General features: G+C 48.4%; 7 protein-coding genes across 7 annotated transcripts; 3 read left to right on the top strand and 4 right to left on the bottom strand.

Moving 5' to 3' along the window:
- The first annotated feature begins 154 nt into the window (after positions 1-154).
- Positions 155-3144, top strand: F5B22DRAFT_606005 (aspartic peptidase domain-containing protein). Its single transcript, XM_047974889.1, has 6 exons — positions 155-418; positions 617-862; positions 1020-1214; positions 1293-1383; positions 1446-1837; positions 1999-3144. Exons 1-6 carry the CDS (start codon positions 172-174, stop codon positions 2919-2921), a joined length of 2094 nt encoding a protein of 697 aa, XP_047831145.1. The 5' UTR covers positions 155-171; the 3' UTR covers positions 2922-3144.
- A 148-nt stretch (positions 3145-3292) lies between these two features.
- On the bottom strand, positions 3293-4627 carry F5B22DRAFT_144602 (P-loop containing nucleoside triphosphate hydrolase protein). Its single transcript, XM_047969067.1, has one exon. The coding sequence runs from the start codon at positions 4495-4497 to the stop codon at positions 3664-3666; it is 834 nt and encodes a 277-aa protein (XP_047831146.1). The 5' UTR covers positions 4498-4627; the 3' UTR covers positions 3293-3663.
- A 2394-nt stretch (positions 4628-7021) lies between these two features.
- On the bottom strand, positions 7022-8779 carry F5B22DRAFT_606009 (uncharacterized protein). The gene is made up of 2 exons (XM_047974890.1): positions 8411-8779; positions 7022-8273 (listed from the first exon to the last, which is right to left on the bottom strand). Exons 1-2 carry the CDS (start codon positions 8608-8610, stop codon positions 7568-7570), a joined length of 906 nt encoding a protein of 301 aa, XP_047831147.1. The 5' UTR covers positions 8611-8779; the 3' UTR covers positions 7022-7567.
- Positions 8780-10703, bottom strand: F5B22DRAFT_606012 (uncharacterized protein). The gene is made up of 2 exons (XM_047974891.1): positions 9465-10703; positions 8780-9380 (listed from the first exon to the last, which is right to left on the bottom strand). The coding sequence occupies exons 1-2, from the start codon at positions 9955-9957 to the stop codon at positions 8977-8979; spliced, it is 897 nt and encodes a 298-aa protein (XP_047831148.1). The 5' UTR covers positions 9958-10703; the 3' UTR covers positions 8780-8976.
- A 1711-nt stretch (positions 10704-12414) lies between these two features.
- Positions 12415-14331, top strand: F5B22DRAFT_144687 (uncharacterized protein). The gene is made up of 2 exons (XM_047969068.1): positions 12415-13484; positions 13641-14331. Exons 1-2 carry the CDS (start codon positions 12730-12732, stop codon positions 13987-13989), a joined length of 1104 nt encoding a protein of 367 aa, XP_047831149.1. The 5' UTR covers positions 12415-12729; the 3' UTR covers positions 13990-14331.
- Positions 14332-16971: 2640 nt separating this feature from the next.
- Positions 16972-19858, top strand: F5B22DRAFT_144703 (von Willebrand factor type A domain-containing protein). Its single transcript, XM_047969070.1, has one exon. It carries the CDS (start codon positions 17070-17072, stop codon positions 19626-19628), a length of 2559 nt encoding a protein of 852 aa, XP_047831150.1. The 5' UTR covers positions 16972-17069; the 3' UTR covers positions 19629-19858.
- F5B22DRAFT_144702 (uncharacterized protein) lies at positions 19859-21892 on the bottom strand. Its single transcript, XM_047969069.1, has 7 exons — positions 21646-21892; positions 21445-21577; positions 21198-21385; positions 20885-21138; positions 20549-20836; positions 20388-20498; positions 19859-20317 (listed from the first exon to the last, which is right to left on the bottom strand). The coding sequence occupies exons 1-7, from the start codon at positions 21749-21751 to the stop codon at positions 20090-20092; spliced, it is 1308 nt and encodes a 435-aa protein (XP_047831151.1). The 5' UTR covers positions 21752-21892; the 3' UTR covers positions 19859-20089.
- Positions 21893-22215: the final 323 nt, after the last annotated feature.

The raw sequence follows: 22215 nt of genomic DNA on the forward strand, positions 1-22215 counted from the left end.
ATAGGTTTGTACAACCTTTGCCTCTTCGATTAGTGACTTATTTTGGAGGCTTCGAGGCTTTCTATTATTTTTTATTGTTCTTTTTGCCTCGCCCGATGTCCCTATCCCCGATCTATCATGTCGTCGCTCCTTGTACGACATTCGAACTCGATAATGTGGCGCGTGACTACCATGTTGGCAGTGCTATTCGCCGTCATCGTCCCTCAGGTCGTGGCGGCGGCTCAGAATAGCAGTAGCATGCGAGTCACTGAGACGGTAGGCGTTGACCTCACGTCTTTCGAGAGACATGAGACCGGACAGCCCCTTGCGGTACCCCTCAAGCGTATTGATCATAGGGGCGTCGCGACGCCGAGCTTAGGACGGCGATTCTTCAAGACTGATGTGTTAGGAGTGTTTGGAGCCGCTTATCTAGCTGAGTGTATGGACCATATCTCTTTCTTACTCTCCGTTCATCAATGCTACCTCGTGTTATCACTCATGAGGCTCTACCATGATCCACCTACTCTTCTAATCCTTGCTTGAATGCACGAGTTGAAACAGAGACAATATCCACTTGAGTGAAGAGGAAGTGAAAAGCCGTGCATTATACAATGGAAGCTAACACGTCAACCAACAGTAACGATAGGTACAAGCAAAGATGGGAAGAAACAGGTCATAGATCTCCTCATAGACACGGGCTCGTTCGAGATGTGGGTTAATCCCACCTGCTCGAAGGCAAATGTACCGGAATTCTGTGAGGCCTTCGGCCATTATGACCCCAGGCGATCGTCGACAAGCCAAAGGCTTAACGGGAGATTTATGATCAAATATGGGTCGGGCCAAGTAGCTGGGGATTACTATAAGGATGATATCTACATTTCTGGTATGTTAAAACAGTCTTACTATGTCTGGCGTAAAGGATAAGTGGCTTTTAGATTGTGTTTTTCTTTCCTTGCGTCGCAGGAAATATGGGAAAAGCAAAACGTAAATTGAAAATAATCGTTGTGGGATTTTTGACTGACGCGATTACATGGTAATAGGGGCGAAGATTGAAAATCAACAGTTCGGCGTGGCCAATTCGTCCGAGCTTGTCTGGTTCGGAATCCTGGGCCTAGCCCACGGTCAGGGGAATGGATTCATCAATTACCCCGTGCTGATAGATTCCATCACTGCTAAAGGACTCGCAAAGACAAAGATGTTCAGTATGGACCTCGGCAACCAAATTAGTCCCGGAGGTGAGTGAGCCCCTACCTAACATTATACCAGCCATTTCATTACCCCCTCGGTATACAGCGTACCTAACAACTCGTCAGGCGCCGTTGTGGGCGAATTGGTATTTGGTGGTGTCGACACAAACAAATACTCAGGTCTCCTGAAGAAAGTCCGCACAGACCCAGGTGATCCGTAAGTCGGCTGCCATTCATAATGATCTCAGTCAATAGGCAGTTCTCCTCTGACAACCACAGACACTATCGCGTGACCCTAAACTCACTCGCCCATCGCCCCCCTGGATCCACGAAGTCAACGCCGTTCATCGACTCCAACCTCCCTGTGTCTGTCATCATCGATTCCGGCACGACACTCTCTTTGCTTCCCGAGCCAGTAGTCGAGAAAATTGCGGCGCAATTCCCAGGCGCTCAACCTGACGGAGCAGGCGGATATAAAATCGATTGCTCGTATCAGAGTCTAGATGGTAGCGTTGACTTTAGCTTCTTCTCTGAATCAGGGCCCGTCACGATTAATGTCGTATATCGCGATTTCATCTGGAACAGCGGTGGAGATTGCTTCCTTGGGGTCTGGTCTAGTAATGAGCTTGGGCTTTGGATTTTGGGAGATACGTTCCTTAGGGGTGCTTACAGTTCGTCTCCCCCTCCCCCTTTTCAGATCTATATTTATCTGTCTTTCGTGCTTGTCTTTCTGAGGTATTCTTCGGCCGAACCACCATTATCAACATGTACCCCGCCGTTCCCTATCTCATAGCAACTTGCGCAAAACTAACATATTGATAATTCTACGCAGTCGCATTTGACCAGACGAATAATGCGCTATTCATGTCCAACTATGTATCTTGCGGCGATGGACAGTCAAATCTCGTGACTGTCCCCGCCGGCCCAAACGAAGCGGCGAAAATCCCGGGCGCATGTAACGTAGCTGCCTCCTCACCGTCAGCCAGTACATCGACGTCGTCAGCAACATATCCAAGCGGAACGGTCTCCAGCGCCGTAATCCCAACGGCCGCCTCTTCTCTCGGCGGCACCGTGAATCCCGTGAGCCCTCCCGTCGTCACAGAGGCACCTACTTCAGGCCTTTCGCCTAGCGACGGCCCTGACGCAGCAGCGGTGCGAAAGCCAGAGGGCGTGACGGTCACGGAAACCATCACCCGCGCCGTCGTGTACACGGTAGCAGGTTGTCCGGAGACCGTAGTGCACTGTCCGTACCGCGACCAAGTCTCGACGCGCTTCGAGACGGCCGTCACGACGTATTGTCCAGGCCACGGGGATTCAGCAATCACCCTCACGGAAGCGAGCGTGCCAGCGAAGACGCTGGTAATAGACATGGGAAGCGGAAACTCGGGATCGGACGAGCAACAGCAAGGTCTCGAGCAAGACCTAGTAACGACAACGACGTACATCCCCACGACGACGATTTACAAGGTTCTGTCCTGCGCCGACGGCGCCTGCACAGCGGGCAAGACGACGACGCGCGTCATCACCGTCGCGAAGACGGTCGTCGTGCACCCCGTGCCCACGGCGGCGGCGGAGATCGTCCCGACAGGCTGGAACGACACGAGTATCAAGAACGGATCGATTTCGCCGTCGTGGCACAGCGGCGACACTAACATCGTCGTGTCCGCCGCGGCGCCCCTCGACGACGCCAAGGTCGACAGGCGGTTCCTCGGGGCCGTGTTCGGGTTTGTCTGGGGCGCCATGGTGTTATTGTGATTGGGATACGCACGCGTTATACACTATATTGACAGAATCTGCGGACAAGAATAGAAGCGACAAACGCGCGGAAAAGAAGGGGGGAGTTGAGCCAGATGAGGAAAATATGATGAAGGCTACTTATAGATTGTTACGATTATGCCTGGGTTTAATTGCATCATACACGGGCTACGCTTGGGGAATGCACAACGCGGAGTTCAGTTCAACATTTAAGAGGAAATTAGTTACGGTGATTGCATCACTTTGATGTTGGTGGATTAGATAGATACACAGGATTTCAGTCAGCTTGGCCAACATTTAGGCAATAATACGAATAATATTCATGCATTGTTTACCAGTTGTTTCCCCCCAGCTATCTGAGCTTCTCCGATAGAAATTCCTCGAGCACATGATCAACTTCATGCCATTCTTTCAAATATCGCGATGATAGTATAAGTCCGTAAACTTCATGAATATGATGATGAAAAAAAAAGAAAAGGAAAAGTTCGAAAGCAAGAAATGTCGCTTCTTCCAACGCTAAGATATCAAGACATGAACAAGACCAGAAATAACAAGCATAAAGACAAAGCCCCCACGCTACTACACTTCCTTAGATCATCCCCACCTGAACGCCAATGTACATAACACCCCAGGATATAATTTGCTGAAAGACCAACCACGTATCAACAGAGTACAGCGAAATACCAAAACCCCGTTTTCGCACCTGCGATTCTCCGTTTCCCTAGGTAGGCTTCTTGGAATTCTACCAACACCTTAAGCTCTTCCAGAAGCTATCGCCGCCCTTCCTTCCAAAAGACCCGTCGAATCTCGGCCCGCGGACACCGACCCCCCTTTTCTCATCGGGGCCATCGTCCCGCTCGGAGGGGAGGGGTGTCAGCGGCTTGGTGACGCCACGACGGTCTGTGACAGGCTCTTCGGTAACGACGCCCATCTCGGCGCGCCGACGGGCCTCGACGACGCGGCGCACGATGAGCGCGAATGTCTCTTCGATGTTGACCTCTAGGCGGGCGCTCGTCTCCATGAAGCCGCAGCCGCGCCGTCGCGCCCATTCCAGCCCTTGCGCAGCTGATACCTGCCGGGACTCCTGTAGGTCACACTTGTTGCCAGCGACGATCTTGACTGGCGGAACCATGCGCCCACCGCCGCCGCGATCGTATGCGCTTCCGCTCGTAGCACTAATGCCTAGTCCGGCGCGGCGCGCACGCGCTGCGTTGTCGAGCCGTGTCTCCGCCTCCATGTCGATCAGTTCGTTGAAGTATCCCAATGCGTCGAGACTATCGGCGGAAGTGATGTCGTAGACGAGCAGGAAGGCGTCGGCGCCGAGGTTCGACGACGCCCACATCCCCCGATACTCCTCCTGGCCGGCGGTATCCGTAAGCCCGAGGTGGTATGTTGTCCCGTCGATGCGCCGTGTAATGCTGTAGCTGTCCTCGATCGTGGGGTCGTATTCGGACGTCCATTGTGAGCGCACGAGACGTAGCGTGATGGAGGATTTACCGCAGCCGCCGTCGCCGCATATTGTGATCGAAATAGGCACTGGGGGTTGGCCATTGGCCGCGGAGGGTTGGATAGGCATATTATTCTCGTTCAAGTCTTCCCGTTATATGCTTCGTTGTATTATGAGTTTTGAATTATTCTAAGACCGAGCTCGCTTCGTAGTTGGGGACGAGGCCAAGGTTGAACTCAATGCGGCTTTTAACCTCGAAGGTTAGAATCAATGTTGGCGCTGAAGGAGCTAGTACCTGCTGACTGAGAAAAAGGGCAACTGGATGTAACACTTGTGTAATCAATCGCGGAGACGAGAGAGCGAAGAAAAAGCACGGTCTTCGTATTTGATGACCGGAATCGGTGTCGAATGCAATCTGTATCGTGATTTTCCAGCTTCTCTTGTAAATTACGTCTTAGCTTTCTCGCGCATACTTTCCCCGTTGAGTCGACGCTTGCGAGCTTGCGACAGACGAGTCAATGACCTCAGTCGATTTGGATGGGCTAGTTGGGCTAGTGAACGGTGACTTGTAAGTAAGTGGCTAGGACTACTCATGGATAAGTGGCCCGTCGAGCAGGTTTAAAGGTCTAGATTTTGGTGACGGCAGGCACACGGCAGAACCCGGGAACCGCCCAATTTGGGTGGATCGCAGGATGAATTGACGAGCTAGTAAGGTAGTCCAGTTCCTCTAAAACTGGAGACAGAAGGGAAGAACCGAAGGGCGGCGTGAAATTGGAATTGGCGGCCAATGAGCGAATCAATCAATCAATCAATCCATCAATCAGACTGTACTCCGTTAGGTAACAGAGGCCCAGAGTCGTGAATCCGTCTTGGATGGGCGTCTAAGCGTGGCGACAAGACGTCAAGGCGCAGTAGATAGGTCAAGTCGGTGACAGGTCGTGCAAGGACAGGCAGATATGCGAGCACTAAGAGTTAGGTATGTGATGTATGCAATGTCTGCCCACGCTACTGTACGTAGTAAACTGTTGAAGGAGTGGAGGGTGGATGTTGCTGAGACAGGGCTGGAATGCTTGGAGAACACAGCACAATCCACAAGACCCAAAATGACGCAGCGCCGTCGGGAGAAAGTAACGCGGATTAAAAAAAATGTACTACCGACAGGGTCGAATCACGATGATGGCCACAACAATGAATAACAACAACACGAAGAAAGAGAAAGAGACGCGAAAGGAGAATGACAGTGAAGAATAGCAGTTGGTAGAAAAGGGGAAATAGCAGAGGAAGTACGTCCGGGGTTAGGCCTTGACCCGGGCGAAGTCACAGGCGGTCATAGCAGAAACCGTGGTAGCGTTGCAACACCAACTTTCGTCACCGCACGTACACTCTACCTACCTAGCTAAGTACTATTGTAGGCACGCCACAGCCATGGACCGTGATACTACCAGACAGATACCTAGATGATGGATAGTGGGCAGTGAAGTGCCACGGGTAATGAGGGTGCCGAGACGGGTAGGTAGTACATCAATATACCTAAGAAGAAGAGGCTGGTGTGCGTACGTGACGCTACGCTGCATCACGACATATCTTTCCTACCTACCTCCCTACCTACCTATGTCCTTACACACCTATGTAGGTGGTATGCTCCCTCCGGGGTATCATAAGTAAGTAAGTAGGGTAGCAGTGTACCTACCAGTAGTATAAGTAGAGGACAAGGATTCGGAATTGCTTGGGTAGGATTTGTATCCCCAGGACTTTTGTCAGTTGGAGAAGCACCGCTACAGATGAACGGGATGGGATGCTCTCTGGTATCTTGGCAGTACATAGGTAGGTATCGACAAACGGTTTTTGAATACCGGGTCCAGCCTGTACTGTACCAGTTCTTCAAATCCCGTGTTGGAGGGCATATGCATCTAGGAACCGCGCACTTTTAACTGGTAGACGAGTCGTGGATCGCGATATGAATTGTCCAGTAAAAGGAGACTTTATCAAGCCGTGCGTACAGTACCTAGACTACCTCCTTACTGTACATAGGTAGGTAGGTAACTTGCAGTGGGTAGGTACATATCCTAGGTCTGCTACCGTAGGTATTCTGTAGGTACACTGACCTACATACGCTAGAGAGAGAAGTAGCGTGGTAAAGCCACGCGATCGTTATCAAGGTTATCAGGGGATCAGGGGAGCAGAGCGGGGCGCGGGGCTGGCATGTACCTACCTACGAAGTAAGGTACAGAAAACCCTCCTTCAGGTTCCAACCTTGTGTGATCAATACAGCCATCTATCTACCTTGGAGTTATGTATCTACATGGAGATTTTACATACGGTTTGCATTCGTAACACTGCCTAATGGCTTTGTAATCCTAAACGATACATGATGCTATTACGGAAGAGGGCATCTTGAACGTGATCCAAGTTTCTGCTCATCTATCTGCCCCAGAAATGCTGTCATCATGGTACCTAGAGTAGCGCGTACCTTGGACAGGCATGTTCTGGTAGCTGTAGGTACATACAGCATGTGTATACTTACAGGTGGAGATCTAGGTACCTATCTTTGTGTGCTATTACTGAGAGGTACGAAGTAAGTACCTACAGTAAGTAAACTACCTACGTGTAGGTAGTACCAGGTGCACGTAAAGACTGTAGGTAGGTACTATATGGCAAAAATATGGCCGTCGGCCGAGATGGTGTGTAATTCATGAGAAGCATGTCAGGCATTCGGCCACGATCGACGATTCGCCAGTTGTGATAAATTGTAGGAGGCATCCTCCTCTACAACTCATACCTACACCTGCATATGTTGTACTCCCACCTCCTCCTCCTCCTCTCCAAAATGCCCGCTCCCCTGCATCGTATAGACAGACATATTAATTCCTCACACGTGTTGAAGTGCCGCCGGCTATAATAAGTCGTGCATTCGAGCTAGGTACACTACATGGCGCCCCTTGCGGTGCGGTTGTGTCTCACATTGGGATGCACTCTCCGGCCTGGTGGGCTCGGTGGTATGCTGTCGACATTACATTGCCCACTGGAGCGTATACATCCTGCCATCCATCTGCTTGTTTAAGGGGCTGTGTGCTTGGGGTCGACGACCGAGCTGATGCCGCTGCGACCTATCACGGCCCGGACCCTTGCGTCGTCGAGAGATCGGGCGAGTGACTGCAATATACGGTGAAGCCCTCGGCTTGATCCCTTCGCATCCTTGTCACACTTCTAGGCATCCGTACGTGACCTTAGCGTTGCTGCATTTCTGGTTTAGCTCGTGGACGATGCTACGCAGAGTCTCAGTGCCGTCCGAGTCACCCGGGACGTAGCCGGTGTCGGCCGAATTGCCCTCCAGTTCCCACAGTTTGGTCTCGAACCGCTGTCCCGTCCTGACCTCCATCATGGGAAACCCCAGGCTGCTGCTCCGAGTGCACGCATTACGTTGCCACGATTGGGAGTCGGCGACCTCCCGCGACAGTAAGATGTAGATCTCATCCAGATCCCGGGTAAGCTCCAAAATCCGTAGAATAGAAATGACATCATAATTCCCGCGGAGACCGAAAGGCCCTATGGCCAGTCGGCGGATGCGAGCTAACCATGGCGTGCCGTTGAGCCCCAGCATCATCTTCGCTATGTCGGGGTCGATGCGAAACACATCGGACGCGACATCGACGAGGCAGGGCTGGCTGATGTTGAGCGTCGAGTTGTCGAGCCAGAGGTCGACGACCTCGTAGCGCTTACAGCAGGCCCGGGCCGCGTCTAACGCTTCGTGGTTGATCAGTGGTTGCAATCCCGGCCAGGTCAGTACGACGCCGTCGTGTGCCGAGTAGATTCTACCCGAAACGGGCGAGAGATCACGTATCACAGTTTTCCATTGTAAGATCGGCACGTCTCGCATGTGCCAGTCGTAGCGATCCGCCAAGCTCCTGTCTATGGTGTAAGTACCATAATCACAGGCCAAAACCGAGTCTCTGGTCGGCAAAAGAAAAGATACCCCATCAATGTGAATAAAACATTCAGCTCGAAGGCTGGTCCTCAGAGATGTGCACTCTCCATGACTTACTTCAATAGACGTCCCCTGCTAGTAATTGAACGTAAAGACGACAGTGGCTCCAATTGACCGGTGTCCCACGAGAGGAACCCCCCGTTGAAAGTATGAACCTGGGGCGACTTGAAGTAAGAATTGAAGTGCTGCTGCCAGATAAGAAGTCGAATCTCAGTTGGGAGCTCGCTGAAGCGACTAAACGACGAGACGCTTGACATTTAGCTTGTCTATTTATCCTCTTAACTCATCTAAATGGGAACAAATCAAGTAAAACGGCAGGTTAAACCGATCAGCTTTGATATCTCCTTGTTGAGAGTTGTAATTAACGTGTTTGCGGCCCTTGAAACACAAAATTCTGGATGAGATAAGGACGTGGGGAGCGGCACGGTCTTTTGCTCCCCCCGGACTATCTAGATCCAAGCATGTTTGGGGGGTGCGGGGCCCCTGCCGTCAGCACTCTATCATGTTTACCTAAAGGACCAACCAGCATCACCAATGTGTACAGCAATTCCTGTTGATGACATGCATTGCGCGTCTTTAGGAACAAGTAGGGTCCGTTGCCCTAGGCTAGACGTGTGGGCTACCTACCACGATGCCTCCGTTCCATCGTCCAAATTCACATTATGGCAGATATCCCCAAACACATCCATCATATGCGCCAGTCGATCTTGAGTCCTCTTCACGGTCCCCGCCAGGTCTCTACCCAGCGGCAACATGATCTCGTTTCCCAGACCTTTCGCGAAACCCTCATTCATGACGACGTCGTAAATCGCTTGGCACGCTTTGACATGGTCCCCCGGCGCAGCGAAGTCCCCCTTGGACAGCATGTGGAACAACTTCTCCGTCTGCGTCCCCTCGTAATCAGAGGGCAGAGGCGTCGAGATAGGCTTCACGGAATACGGCATGTTTGTGTTAAACGTGCCTAAGTACACGAGGAGCACGCGCACATTGAATGGTTCCAGTTCTTTGTGTAGGACCTTGGACATGTCTAGGGTTTGTGGGTCAGCACTCTCACTTATTATTCCGCGCATTCGGCCAGGATCAAGGATTATTGATTGGTCTTGGTACACACCGTCCAATGCCGCTTTCGACGCCCCGTAGATACCGAGCGAGTGCATGGCTTCTAACCCGGCACCACTGCTGAAATTCACGATCATCCCGGATCTCCGCTTTCGCATGTACGGCGTGATCGCTCTGATTAGTCGGTATGGCCCGAAGAAGTTCGTGTCCATCTGCTTTCGTGCTTCGGCCTCTGTGAACGATTCGAGGGGCCCCGAGATACTCATCGCAGCGGTGTTGATCAGCACATCGATGTGTGCACCTTCTGCTTCCAGACCATGGATGATCTTGTCGCAGTCTAGGTCTTCTAATTCGAGCCGAAGCCAGAGGCCGCCGCGCCCGACGACCTCGTCTACCAGATCGGGGGTCCGATCTGGATTGCGCGACGTCGCGATCACTTTGTGGCCTTTCGCTTGTGCGAGACGGGTCAATGCTAGGCCGAACCCGGATGAGGAGCCCGTTATAAGCCAGGTGAGAGGCTTGCTTGTTTGGGTTGTGTCGCTCATGGCGAACTATGGGTGTCGCACAAGCTTTAGGAGGTAGAATAGTTTCGTTGCAATCAGGCACACCTGTGAGTAGATAATCAAAGATTTATTGTCTACTATGTCAATACAAAAAACCTCTATATATGCAGATATTGGTATGACCAAAGTTAACAATCCGTATGGTTTTGATCATCGTCTTCAATATGTTCACGTGGTTTAGGCTCCGAGGGATGTAGCGCAGACACGGAGATAATGCCGTTAAGTCCCAAATCCTACAAGCCTAGTTCAACGACCAAAACGGTCATAACGGATTTAACAAGGAATGATTTCTATCAAGTTTGACAAGACGCTTGCGAGACTTACGAGTTATACTGCCTCGAACTTACACTTTATGATGAAATAGAAAGATGATCTGATGTTAGAGGCTGTGTAAATTTTAACAAAAGAAATATTATCAACGGAGTTTCTGAAGAATGACTCTACATCACCATTATACAGTCCGCTACTTGGGCCCTCTAGTCTCTGCTGAATTCAAGAAAGTGGCGGCGTCGAGGAGCTCTCCTCGCTTCGACACTTTGGGCAGTTACACTCCACTTCTGAATCTGAATCTGAATCTTCGACTGCAATTGACACTTCAGCTTTTTCCGGCTCGGTGACTTCGTCTGGCTCAGCGACTTTCGCGCCAACACCTTTCAGCCACCACGGCGTTTCTTTTAGCCACCATGGTGTTCGCTGAGTTGCTGTATGTGCGGAGCATCGTGTTTGGCCATCTGCTACTGCTACCTCGTTGCAGGTAACTAGAGAGCATATGGCTCTATTCGAAGTCTTTTTGTTATTTGCAGACTTCCATGATGATTTGTCTACCATCATGATGTCCATATCGTTATCCGTCACTTGAGAAGATGGAAAATTTCTACTTCTAGCTGCCTCCGACGATTCTCTGTCCGAGAGCGTGATGCTTGGAGTGGGCGTGGTTTGAGATGATGGTGAAAGCTTCTTATTGTAAGCTGCCTCCCAAGATTTTCGATCGGAAATGATTATGTCGAGATCCATAACGATAATGGTATCCTTGGCGCGACTTTGAACTACGGTCGCAACAGGAAACAGAATATACTGAATAGAATTAATCCAAGAAGGGTGAGAGCCAGTAAAGAACTAACTGTTTTGCGCAATGTACCTTCTTCCTCGGTAGCTCGAGTAGTTTTTCTTAAAATGCAACTATTGCCTTTTCGCTAGAACACGAATATGTCAAGGTAGGGGTTCTTTTTATAGCAGTCCGGAGATATTCATTGTCTTTGGTCAAACGTCAAGTACATGAATTTACACTTTGTGAGTGAAGTACAAAGGCATTGTTCGAATAGTGGCTTGCAATAAAGAAGTCCTGCAATACACACAACGAAGAGCGAGAATTTATGCATGGATGGGTATCTTTTATGTAGATTAGCTAATAGTGTTCAGCTGCTATGCTATGCCATTGGATATGGACAGTGAACTGCATATTTTCTAACCTGCGTCTACCGATAATACTCCAGGTGTCACGGGTAGATTGAATCTCAAAGGTCAGGTACAATGTTATAAGTCTCTTCAGTCTTATAGTAGGTATTCAATAAGACTAAAGCTTGAAGAAGGGAAGAATCCCCTTCGAAGCGTGTATGGGATGGGTACGTGATATATGTGAGATATATGTACTCCAGGGGCCTTAGGATACCGTAGTACGACACCAGGCCTCACCATTCTCTGCCAAGCCCATTTAGACTTGGAAGGCCTCACCATGGACTCTGAGGTCCGCGCCATTCGCGACCGTCTCTCGCACGACTGGTCCACCACCATCTACAACGGTGAGTTCTCCATTTACGCTATCTGCCAAATCTGAACTCCCTGACCCGTGAATTAGCTATGTACTCACGCCCGAGCCTGAGTTTGTCGGGCGCGCCATAAAGTTCTCGCAACACCAGGTCGATGACAAGGTCGACCTCGCTGCCTACAAGGTCACATGAGTATATTATGCTAGCTCTCTGCTTTCTTTCTACTAGCCCAAACGTAGGCCAGAACGAGAAGCTCCAGCGACTAAAAGCGTAGCTGTTGGCCCTTAAGGGGTCAATTTGGATGAACTCTTCTCAGCCCCTGATACCCTCCATTGACTGGCTTGCTCATTTCTGACAATACCACACTCTAAGAGTCGTTCTATCTTGCAAACGACCTAAGTTATTATTCCTACAACCTTAACTTGTATTATCTTCGGTGATAACCTGTGACCTATTGCCGTAAGCTCTGCGTACATACATTAACGAGAGTGGTAGCAAAATTATGTTGCAGAAGATTTAACCCATTAAAGGAATCCACTGTGAGGGGTAACATAGCCGCCCCCGCAGGTGTTGGGTACCTATAGGCGCCCGCTAAGAACCCGGGGCCGCCCATTAAGAGTCCGTGGCCGCCGGCCAAGAACCCGGTGCTGCCCGTTAAGGAATTCGTCCAAGGATTTTACCACCTATTCGACAACACCAAAATTCAAGATTCATTGCGTAGGCTGGTAAATTACAAATATCACTATTTAGAAACTCGGGGGTTCTTGGCTAACTTGGGTTTCGGTATCCGCGGGGGCTTCAAGCCTGAACTTGGGCTCACGGGTTGATGGGGGGTCGTTGAACCCCTATTACTTGAGGCACATTCCACCATATATATTAAGAGGTTCTTGCGCCATATTATATGCCAACTTTAGATGACGCGGACGTAGTTAGTTGATCTAGAGCTCATATGAAGTGTCATACTTCATACTCGCCTACTTAGATCGAGATGCGTGCCGCCGTAACCTGTGGAATTCTGCAAGAGTGTCTCGCGCAGACAATCGCTCTCCCGCCGCCTACGGGAAAATACCATGTCGGCGTCTCAAAACATACAATTGAGAACTACAATCCGAACGATCCTCTAGCTCCTAACAATATCAGCACCGAGTTCCTGGCCACAATATACTATCCCACACTCCAGAAACCTGTCGGCCCGCCCCAGCCGTACCTCGAGCCTGAGTTAGCCGCGAGGTTAGAGCCGCTGTTGAATTACAATGCTAATTTTCTGTCAACCTTCACCTCAACTATCCAGCAAGACGCGCCTTTCCTGTACGATGTAAAGTCAACGCCAACCCTCCTGTTCGGCCCAGGCGGCAGCGCGCCTTCGGTCCTTAACACTATTGTAATTTCCGAGATGGTATCCCATGGATATACCGTCGTGGCGTTGGATCATCCGTTTGAGCAGCCGTTTATTCGCTACCCTAATAGGACGGGTGTTATGGGCGTTGACATCGATTTTGCCGCACCTGGGCTCATTGAAGCGCTTTACAATACCCGCCTGGTCGACAACGCAGCGTTCATGGAATATTTTCCAAAGCTAACGCATACTCTCGGAGCACCGTTCAATACAACGCATTTCGGCCTTTTTGGGTTTTCATTAGGAGGTGCCGCGGCGATCGGTTCCGCCCACAACGATCACGTCGTGTCGGTTCTTAACCTTGATGGCGCGGTATGGGGCGTGCCCGCACTGAATAACAGCCAGGCGTGAGCTATCCTTGAAGTCTATTTCTTCCATATTAGGTGATCGTAAAGGTCATATCTGCCTGCTAAAGGGATAAAATTGCCTCAGAGCAAATATAACTCTCTAGACCCGCCTCTGTTTTACTTGAGAGAGTAATCACTAATCCTCGCGAATTGTAGTGATGGAGCAAAGCCGGTCTTTTTGCTCGGAAATGAAAATCATACAACCGAGAATTATATGTACGATCCCTCCTGGCAGACTTTTCTGCCGTGGCAAACTGGGTATTCCAGGCTTTTCACTATCAAGGGCTCGATGCATCTTGATTTCAGTGACCTTACCTTCTGGAAGATATTCGGGCCTCCAAATCCACTCGCTGGCCGGATTGATGGGAACCTCCAGCTTAATATGGTAATTGCTTATGTTAAGGCATTTTTCGACTTTACCCTGCTTGGGCAGGATTCTCCGTTGCTGGATGGGCCTCCAACAACAGAATGGCCCGAGGTCATATTCCATGATCAAACGGCATGATAAAATATCTCACTTACTAGTCTGATGGAAATGTGGTTTAAGTGCCCGTTAGAGTAAGGTGGCTGGTATTCTCGACTTCACTACTGTCAGGGGCCGCAGCGCGGAGGAACAAAGAGATACATTGTATATACTCCGAGAAGTCTGAATTCTTTCAGACGTCTGACCTGTTAGACCTTGTGCCGCAATGAGAGCCTTACTGTATACCGTGTACAGCCCTTCTGACAACTACCATGTTGCTTTAAAGGGTTCTGTTATTGTTCTGTCTACCCTGGCTTGCATGGTCTGTATAACAAGAGAAGATATCTAGGCTTGGAACTCCATGCTATTCAGATTACAATGATCAACTAGGACTTCATGAGTCCTTACCCAACCAATTCCATCTTGGCCTTGGTGGCTTGACTTGACTTTATATACAACTGGTCTACCAGCCTAGGTCTTAAAGGTCTGTTTCAAGAAGCGAAGTCGATATAACCTCACTTTCCAATATTACTTGCAGGTCTCTGAATGAGCGTGAACAGCCTGAAATGGTCTTTCGTACAGCCGAAGGGCAAGGGGAACTGCATATTCAGCTAGTACAACTTCTGCAGCTTGTACGCGTGTAACAGTGCGTTAACGAAAGTTGACATCGATACCCTGTGGACCGCGGGAAAGCGGACTGGTGATCCTGTCAATACTAATACATGCTTGAGCCGACCTCCTACCTATTAATTAGTGACAGGCATGTGTCATTGTACCAGCATTCTCGGTCCTGGGCTAGGAGGCGGCCATGGCGCCTTGCAAGGATGATATGGCCTTATATCTGATCAATTTTTGCCTATGAACGTTGTTCTTAGCGATGGAACTATGATTACTGTCGATAAAAGCGAGCACTCTGACCTATGGGCACTCTGACCTATGGTGGGCTATGAGAGGGGCTGGACATAATTTCGGGATAGTGACATCTTTACCGTCCAGGATATATGATAAATCTAGAATCAGCCTATAGCGAGATTCATCTATACGGGCGGCAAGGTTACGGTTGTCTTCGACACTATTGACAAGTTATTCCCGAAGGGGACTCAGCCTGTTGAAATACTCACCTTAGTTCTTTTCGTGAACAATTATGAGATTGATCTAGAAAAGGTCGGAAGGTTTAAGATTTTATCACCCATCAGTCTCGACGCATAGAATAGGGGCACCATTGACATTGGATACAGCTGTTAGTCGCATTTTACATCTTGCAAGAAGGTGTGGACGCGGTCGACCCAGTCTATACAACTCCCCTTCAGAGTCTCGGTCGGCTCATGGAAGCTACTGGTAGTGGCCGTTACACCGACATACCAGCTTAGATTGGAGAGGACAACAACTCGCCCTCTTGCATGAAAGTCGAACTCGTCAATATCCGTTTCCCCGGGAAATTCAGTTTCTACGCCCCCATTGTAACCAAATAAGTCGTTGGCCCTCATTAGCAGACCTACCTACGTATCGCATCAGTAATTATTATATTGTTTTTATCGGGAGAGCTGTAGTTTACATGTTAATGCTTATCCAAGGCCCTCATCAGCTATCATGTCTGATGACTAAATCTCGACAAACTGCCTTAAAATACTATAGTCTTCAATAATGCATCTAGCCCAAGACCATTAATTCGGAGCCATGTCAACATTGATACGCCTGGAGGGCTTCAAGAACGAACCAAACCCCAACCAGGAGCCGCCAACAACGACGCCAGGATAATTCTCCCTTGACTTGAAACCTGTATTCTAAATACATCAATCGATACTCTTGATTGCCTGGAAGATTGCGACAAGATGCCACTTGGTACTCACGGCATATATCCCAGTCGTAATCGTCATAAAGTATCTCAACAGCGAATTGACACCCTTTCTCTAGAGCCTCTTCTTGCTGTAGCCTATTATGGCATATTATACCGATGATATGTGACGTGTGTTCTGCTATAGTATGGTGAACTGCTTATGTTTTGAGCAACTAATATATCGTATGTGACAGCGGATTTCGTGAAAGCGGCCAGGTAATTAAAAGACCACGACAATCGAAATCCGTCGCATATTAATCACTATCATTTTGATGATTTACATCACAACCCAAAATGATATTTGACCTTAACTCAGCAATCAGTATTTAACGCGAAATTCAGGCTCCAGCATTCGATCCCTAAATAGTGTGTTCCTCCGGTTCTTCCAAGAATAAAATCAGATAAATCTATCTCTTCTACCTTAGGTAGTTTAAGTCGCTAGGACGCTATAGCTATAAACCGGCTATGTGTATCAAGCCCGTCCAACGCGACATAGCACGGGGATGTCCATTGTTAAGTCGGGTGGAGGCAGGGCCTGAAAAGGGGTTCACTAGCCCTTAGCCACTAGCCACCAGCCACATTGTGGCTGATTAATATAACTACCTACTGACAGACGACATCTCCTTGTGTACTCGCGATGATACTACTTATACTATTCGTCATACATATTTGGGACAGATGCATTTGATTTTCTTTGATTATCCTCCTTCACTAAATTCGAGGCCTCACACAGAAGAATTGACTTCACCCCGACTTTCTAAACGTCCCCAATACCTATGCTCCCGCAATCAAGCTACCATCTTGCTGCGACGTGGTAAGATACAGGAACATCGATCTATCATAGTTTTGATCGCTTTGACCTATTCAGTATGAGCCAAAGAGTTTTTCTGGGGAAGCCATAGTATCTTTAATCGCTTCTGGAGCAGGACACCATCTCGTAGGTTAACACTATCAGAATGCAATCTAGCTAACTACAAAGGTTATACTCAAGAACTTAGTCTTTCTCTTCTACCAGCCACTGAATCTTAAGAGAGTTCGAGAACTCGTGAAACGTTGTTTTGTTATCCCTCGCAGAAAGAGTCATAGCCTGATCCTAAGGTGAAGCTTGGTCATCACGTGCCAGGAGGAAGCGGGAACTTGATAGGTGGGACAGGGGTTGCTGTGATATAAAAGGGTAGATGGTCCCCCTCCCCTTTCTTAATTTTTCACTCTCCTTCATCTATCTTCCTAGCCCGACTGAATATTCAAGCTGCACCTTTCATTACTAATCACCCCCCCAAAGATCATGGCTCGCGCTAAGCAGACTGCAAGAGTCTCGCGCAGTAATAGTAGCCCACTACTGATCGGTTGTTGGCACCCAATCGCGAAACGAAACAGCCCCTCCCAAGTATGCCGGTCATACCTCCCCCTTTCGAGTCTTCGAGCTCACACTATCATCACTGATGTGGTTTCACGTACTCGTCTCACGCAGTCATTCTCTAACATGACTGCTGACCACTTGGCAAATATGGTCTACTCGTTTCCAATTTATGATGGTGTTTCTGTTGTTTCCTTTACTGCTATTATTGGCGATGTTCAAATCCAAGGAATAGTCAAAGATAAGCAACAAGCCAACCTTGAGTTCAAGAAAGCTGTTGCTAAAGGCGAATCAGCTGCCCTGCTAGAGCAGTTACCTCAAGCCTCCGACGTCTTTACAACACATATTGGTAATGTCCCAGCAGGCAACAGTGTCACAGTCGAGTTGGTCTACATAGGAGAGCTTCGTCATGACGCTGAAGCTGACGGTTCACGTTTTACCATTCCCTTGTCTATTGCACCCCGTTATGGAAATACTCCCGACAATCTTCTTATTTCACCATCGCCTTCCTCAATCGTTCAAGACGCTATTCAGATCACCGTAGACGTCCAAAGTCCTAGCGGTTGCCCCATCCAGACGATTCAATCTCCCAGTCACCCTGTCGCTGTCTCTATGGGCCGTACTACAGACATGCATGATGAAGCCTTCGTACATCATCGCGCATCTGCAACGCTCTCGCTCAACTATCATAGTCTTGACAAAGACTTTGTCATCATAATCAACACCAAAAACGCGAATGTACCAAGGGCAATCCTTGAGACGCATCCCACAATTCCTCACCAACGCGCATTGCTTGTCAGCCTAGTGCCGACATTTCAACTGCAGTCAGGTCCTGTTGAAATTGTCTTCATAATTGACCGTTCTGGGAGCATGAAGGGTAAAATAGGCATGGTCATAGAAGCAATGAACACGATGCTCAAGTCTCTCAATGCCGGCGCCAAATTCAACATCTGCTCTTTCGGCAGTCGTTTTTCTTTTATGTGGCCACAGAGTAAACAATATAACGAACACAACCTCGATGAGGCCTTGCAGTACGTCGGCGCCCTACAGGCCGACTATGGCGGAACCGAAATGCTGGACGCAGTTCGAGCCACCATCTCCCAGCGCGATCATGATCTGGCACTTAACGCCATAATCTTGACAGATGGGCAGATATGGCGTCAAGAAGAATTGTTCAAAATAATTCGTGAATCTTCAGAACAAGACCAAAGCCGATTTTTCGCTCTTGGAATCGGCCATGAAGCTTCAACATCACTTGTGCAGGGTATAGCTACGGAAGGGAATGGGATGAGTCAATTCGTCGCTGATGGAGAATCAATGGACACCAAATTAGTTCGACTCTTAAAGTGTGCCTTGTCGCCATACCTGGGTCGCTATTCCCTTGACACAAAGTACAAGAGAGATGACGAAGATTACGAGATTATTGAATCTAAGGATGCATCCATGGTTACTACTACTTTACCAATGAGAGAAAAGCGAAAGTATGTCGAAACGGATACACCTGATATCACGAATAATGGCACGGGAGATGAAACAGATGCCATGTGTCTAGAGGAGACTAAGAGTGATAGATTTTCTCATCTTCCAAGAGTCTCGGCGCCCTCAGTCCTACAAGTGCCGTCTCAGGTTCCTCCTCTTTACCCCTTTTCACGGACAACGTTCTATCTTTTACTTGACCCGAGCACATATAGCCTTACGCCAGAGTCAGTCATTCTTCAAGCATCCTCCAAAGACGGCCAGATTAGCATGGAGATCGAAGTGGAAGATGTAGGAAAAGGAGAAACGATTCATCAACTTGCTGCTAAAAAGGCAGTCTCAGAGCTTGAGATGGGACGCGGTTGGCTCAGAAGTGCAACTGATAGAAGCTCAAATTTGCGCCTGAAGACGCAACATGAGGCGGTTTGGGATGAAATTGTTCAACGCGAGGCAATTCATCTCGGTACCAAGTATCAGGTCGCTGGGAAATGGTGCTCCTTCATTGCAGTTAAAGGAGACGAGGCATACGAACCCATTACATTTCGCGGTCTAGCAAGAATGTCCAAGGCACCACGGAAACAGCTAGCTAATCACGCTGCAAGAAAGTCAGCTCCTTCAACCACACATCCAAAAGCAGTGGCTTCACAATCATTCAAACTTGCAGAGAATCCCGTCGAAGATGATACTTCGCCATCACTAGACCTTGCGAAAAGTAAAACCCTAGATAAAATGCACGCTCTCATTAGACTTCAGAAATTCGACGGATCTTGGAGATGGGAACAGTCTCTGCTCGAAATCACTGGCGCCATCTTATCCAAAGCCAAGGCACCGGTTCAAGAAGACTCTATTCTGGCTACGGCTCTAGCTATTGCTTTTCTCAGGACCCGCATGGCTCACTCGGCGGACGCCTGGGAGCTTATTGTGGACAAGGCCGTGTTATGGTTGACTAAGCAAGAGAGTGTCGATAATACTGAGACGGAGATCCAAAGAGCTACAATGCTTATTTCTTGATTTTCTCTACTGTGGTCCGCCAAGTACACGTCTTGGTTATTTCCTATATACTGGTTTCATTTTTCAAGATGGCATGATATAATAGTTCACCGAGCCTCACTTAGTCAACACTCACTTAGCTTTTCTTTGATAGGCATACTTCTTTACCTATGGTCGTGTAATTCCACATATGCACTCCATCTTCCTTTTGTTGTTGTTATGGCAGGGAATTTATTGATTTTTATCTACACACTTTCAAACCCATACTTCAAGCAGTCTCATACTGTACTGTGTGCTTGGAATTCCGTAGTATCGTGAATAAAATGATTGAAACAAGCCCACCTATATTTTCCTACTGAGGTTGTACCTGTGATATTGCCATCCTGGGGTGGAATATATAGTCCAGTTAAACTTCGCACATCTAACAGCGTCATTTTGACAGGGTGTGGCAGATGTAATACTCGGCACGCAGTCTATGCTGCTTAAGCTTTCTGCTGTTTGGTGAAACTTGGTAGAGCCCAGACCTTGTGCTCTGGTAGTCCGTCACCAATCGGCACCACTGTCTTTTCCGACCGGGACTTGGACCATTTGTACCAGAATAGTAGTACAAAGAGGGTAAGTGGCACTGATGTGACTGGGATAATCCACCAGAATCTGGATACTGTGAACAATGTCCCGTCAAAATTGAAGAAGTTTGTGCCAAGGATTGACTGCTTAATCATCAGCAGGAGAGCCTATATTCCGAGCTCAGAGTTTGATAAATTAGTTCGCATTACTTACAGCAACGAATGTACTCGGAAGGAAAATGACTGTTACAATGGCAAGGGTGAACATGGCGATACTCTCTCTCCGTGCTTGTGTCGTTAACTCTTTGTTTTCAAGGTGGTGCGCCTAAGATCAATCGTAAGTTTAATCTTTTGGGACTATCTGTTGGGACTCACGAGATTAATGCAGATATTGGTTCGCTCTAGGTATGTTCTTGCCCAGCTAGCCCAAAATTTACAGTCATTATCAAACTGCAATATTGACTCGATCGTCTCCGATGACTCGCGACGATGATTTGGTCGGCTTCTGTTATAGACTGCATCCCAACGCTTTAAAAAGGCTCTAAGCTGTCTGGTATGCTCTTTCAGGTCCCTGAAATCTTTGAGCATCGAGTGCCATCTTCTACTGAGAGCGTGGAGCTCTTCAACTTGGCTTTGAACAGTAGAGCCGCCATGGTGATGCTCCTGAATGCAGAGTCAGTGTGCGGTTCCAAGCATAGCATTGTCACATACAATTTTCCTAAGTATAGATCTTTGAGCTCCCAAACCTTTACGATATGAATTCAAGAGGTGGCTTAAGATCCACATGTCCAGACATAAGGGCGGGATCCTCGAGCCTCGGTAATCTGTCAGAGACGTTTCTATGAATTGTTTCAAGCCGTCGTTGAAATTTACAAAATAGTACGTCGTCATGTTTGACTCGATAAAAACTTGCACAAAGGAATGAGTAGCCCGGTCTCCCCAAGACCAAAAACCATACTGAAGGGCTGGATGTAATTAATGAGCCAGAGGTCTTCATGATATCTGAGCGACTTTGAAAGCTTACATGATCTGCTCGGTGCCTCACCGGCTTTGGACAAATTATAAGTAGTTGGGAAGACAGTCCAGTCTTCAGTCTGATATAAGTCAATAATGAATTTGGCAGGCAGCTTGGCATGTTCGTGCAATAGTTTAAGGATTGTCGGGTCGACATGTGTATGCAGCTCATCGTCCCCAATAGTGGCGGAGATAAAACTGCAACATCAAAATCAGCATAGGGTCTCACAATCAACATATCTTGTGATGGATCCTACAAGAGTCGTAATTGACAACGAGCTACGGATACATCAGCTCCCGGCGTTTGATGGGTGTCTGCAGAGGAATGCTGTTCATCTCTACTTTGCGTTGCGCCAATATAAGCACCCAAGTCTTCATCCTTCACCCACTCTGCATGACCAAGTTAGCAATACAGTTGGTCTCGAGCGTTTGCTACCTTCCTAAATGAGGAAACTCACTACACTTTCCCTCCTTCATATACTCTAAAATGTGTACCGCGCTGCTGTTCCTGAAGCAGCAACGCTGCGCTTCAGCAAGACAATGGTCCAAAGAAGCCATGCACATATCCTACCTTTGATTGACTTGTAAAACTTAACTTGATACCAATAGTCAGATAATGGGACAAGTAGACGTCAGGACTTGTGTTGTGCTGTGAGGGGAATCAAATCAGTCAAAGTGGGGTATGATTTAGGATCTGGGCTGAACTGACTGCATGTTCGCATTGGGATCAACAAGGGTACTAAAGAGTCCTCCGCAGTAAATCAGCTGTGCCAGACGCACTAGCCATAATGTTCAGAAATGTTTCCATTTTTGGCCGTACCTTGTTCCATACCACTGAGCTGGAGCGCTTCTTGCAATACACAGGGGTATGAGAGGCTGCGAGCTACCTATCAAATTATTCAACCCAATTCTTCTTCTTCTGCTTTTAATTCCTTGTCTATATTCAGGCAATATTGAGCTAACACCTTCTCTCAGAGGGAATCTTAGTGTGTTAGTGCGTTTAGTTCTCGTCCTTAGTCGGCTTACTG

The sequence above is a fragment of the Xylaria bambusicola genome, assembly GCF_022495145.1.
Source record: "Xylaria bambusicola strain CBS 139988 unplaced genomic scaffold F5B22scaffold_19, whole genome shotgun sequence".
Classification (NCBI taxonomy): Eukaryota; Fungi; Ascomycota; class Sordariomycetes; order Xylariales; family Xylariaceae; genus Xylaria; species Xylaria bambusicola.

What these genes read in the sequence shown, in the direction of transcription:
- F5B22DRAFT_606012 (XM_047974891.1), bottom strand. Translation starts at nt 9,957, where the DNA reads ATGAGCGACACAACCCAAACAAGCAAGCCTCTCACCTGGCTTATAACG. An exon ending in GTCGAAAGCGGCATTGGACG is followed by an intron (nt 9,381 to 9,464) that starts GTGTGTACCAAG and finishes CACAAACCCTAG; the next exon opens with ACATGTCCAAGGTCCTACAC.
- F5B22DRAFT_144687 (XM_047969068.1), top strand. Translation starts at nt 12,730, where the DNA reads ATGCGTGCCGCCGTAACCTGTGGAATTCTGCAAGAGTGTCTCGCGCAG. An exon ending in GCACTGAATAACAGCCAGGC is followed by an intron (nt 13,485 to 13,640) that starts GTGAGCTATCCT and finishes CGCGAATTGTAG; the next exon opens with TGATGGAGCAAAGCCGGTCT.
- F5B22DRAFT_144602 (XM_047969067.1), bottom strand. Translation starts at nt 4,497, where the DNA reads ATGCCTATCCAACCCTCCGCGGCCAATGGCCAACCCCCAGTGCCTATT.
- F5B22DRAFT_144702 (XM_047969069.1), bottom strand. Translation starts at nt 21,751, where the DNA reads ATGTGCATGGCTTCTTTGGACCATTGTCTTGCTGAAGCGCAGCGTTGC. An exon ending in CCAATATCTGCATTAATCTC is followed by an intron (nt 20,499 to 20,548) that starts GTGAGTCCCAAC and finishes GATTGATCTTAG; the next exon opens with GCGCACCACCTTGAAAACAA. An exon ending in TTCCGAGTACATTCGTTGCT is followed by an intron (nt 20,318 to 20,387) that starts GTAAGTAATGCG and finishes ATGATTAAGCAG; the next exon opens with TCAATCCTTGGCACAAACTT.
- F5B22DRAFT_606009 (XM_047974890.1), bottom strand. Translation starts at nt 8,610, where the DNA reads ATGTCAAGCGTCTCGTCGTTTAGTCGCTTCAGCGAGCTCCCAACTGAG. An exon ending in AGCAGGGGACGTCTATTGAA is followed by an intron (nt 8,274 to 8,410) that starts GTAAGTCATGGA and finishes CACCATAGACAG; the next exon opens with GAGCTTGGCGGATCGCTACG.
- F5B22DRAFT_144703 (XM_047969070.1), top strand. Translation starts at nt 17,070, where the DNA reads ATGGCTCGCGCTAAGCAGACTGCAAGAGTCTCGCGCAGTAATAGTAGC.
- F5B22DRAFT_606005 (XM_047974889.1), top strand. Translation starts at nt 172, where the DNA reads ATGTTGGCAGTGCTATTCGCCGTCATCGTCCCTCAGGTCGTGGCGGCG. An exon ending in GGATGATATCTACATTTCTG is followed by an intron (nt 863 to 1,019) that starts GTATGTTAAAAC and finishes ACATGGTAATAG; the next exon opens with GGGCGAAGATTGAAAATCAA. An exon ending in GTTCCTTAGGGGTGCTTACA is followed by an intron (nt 1,838 to 1,998) that starts GTTCGTCTCCCC and finishes AATTCTACGCAG; the next exon opens with TCGCATTTGACCAGACGAAT.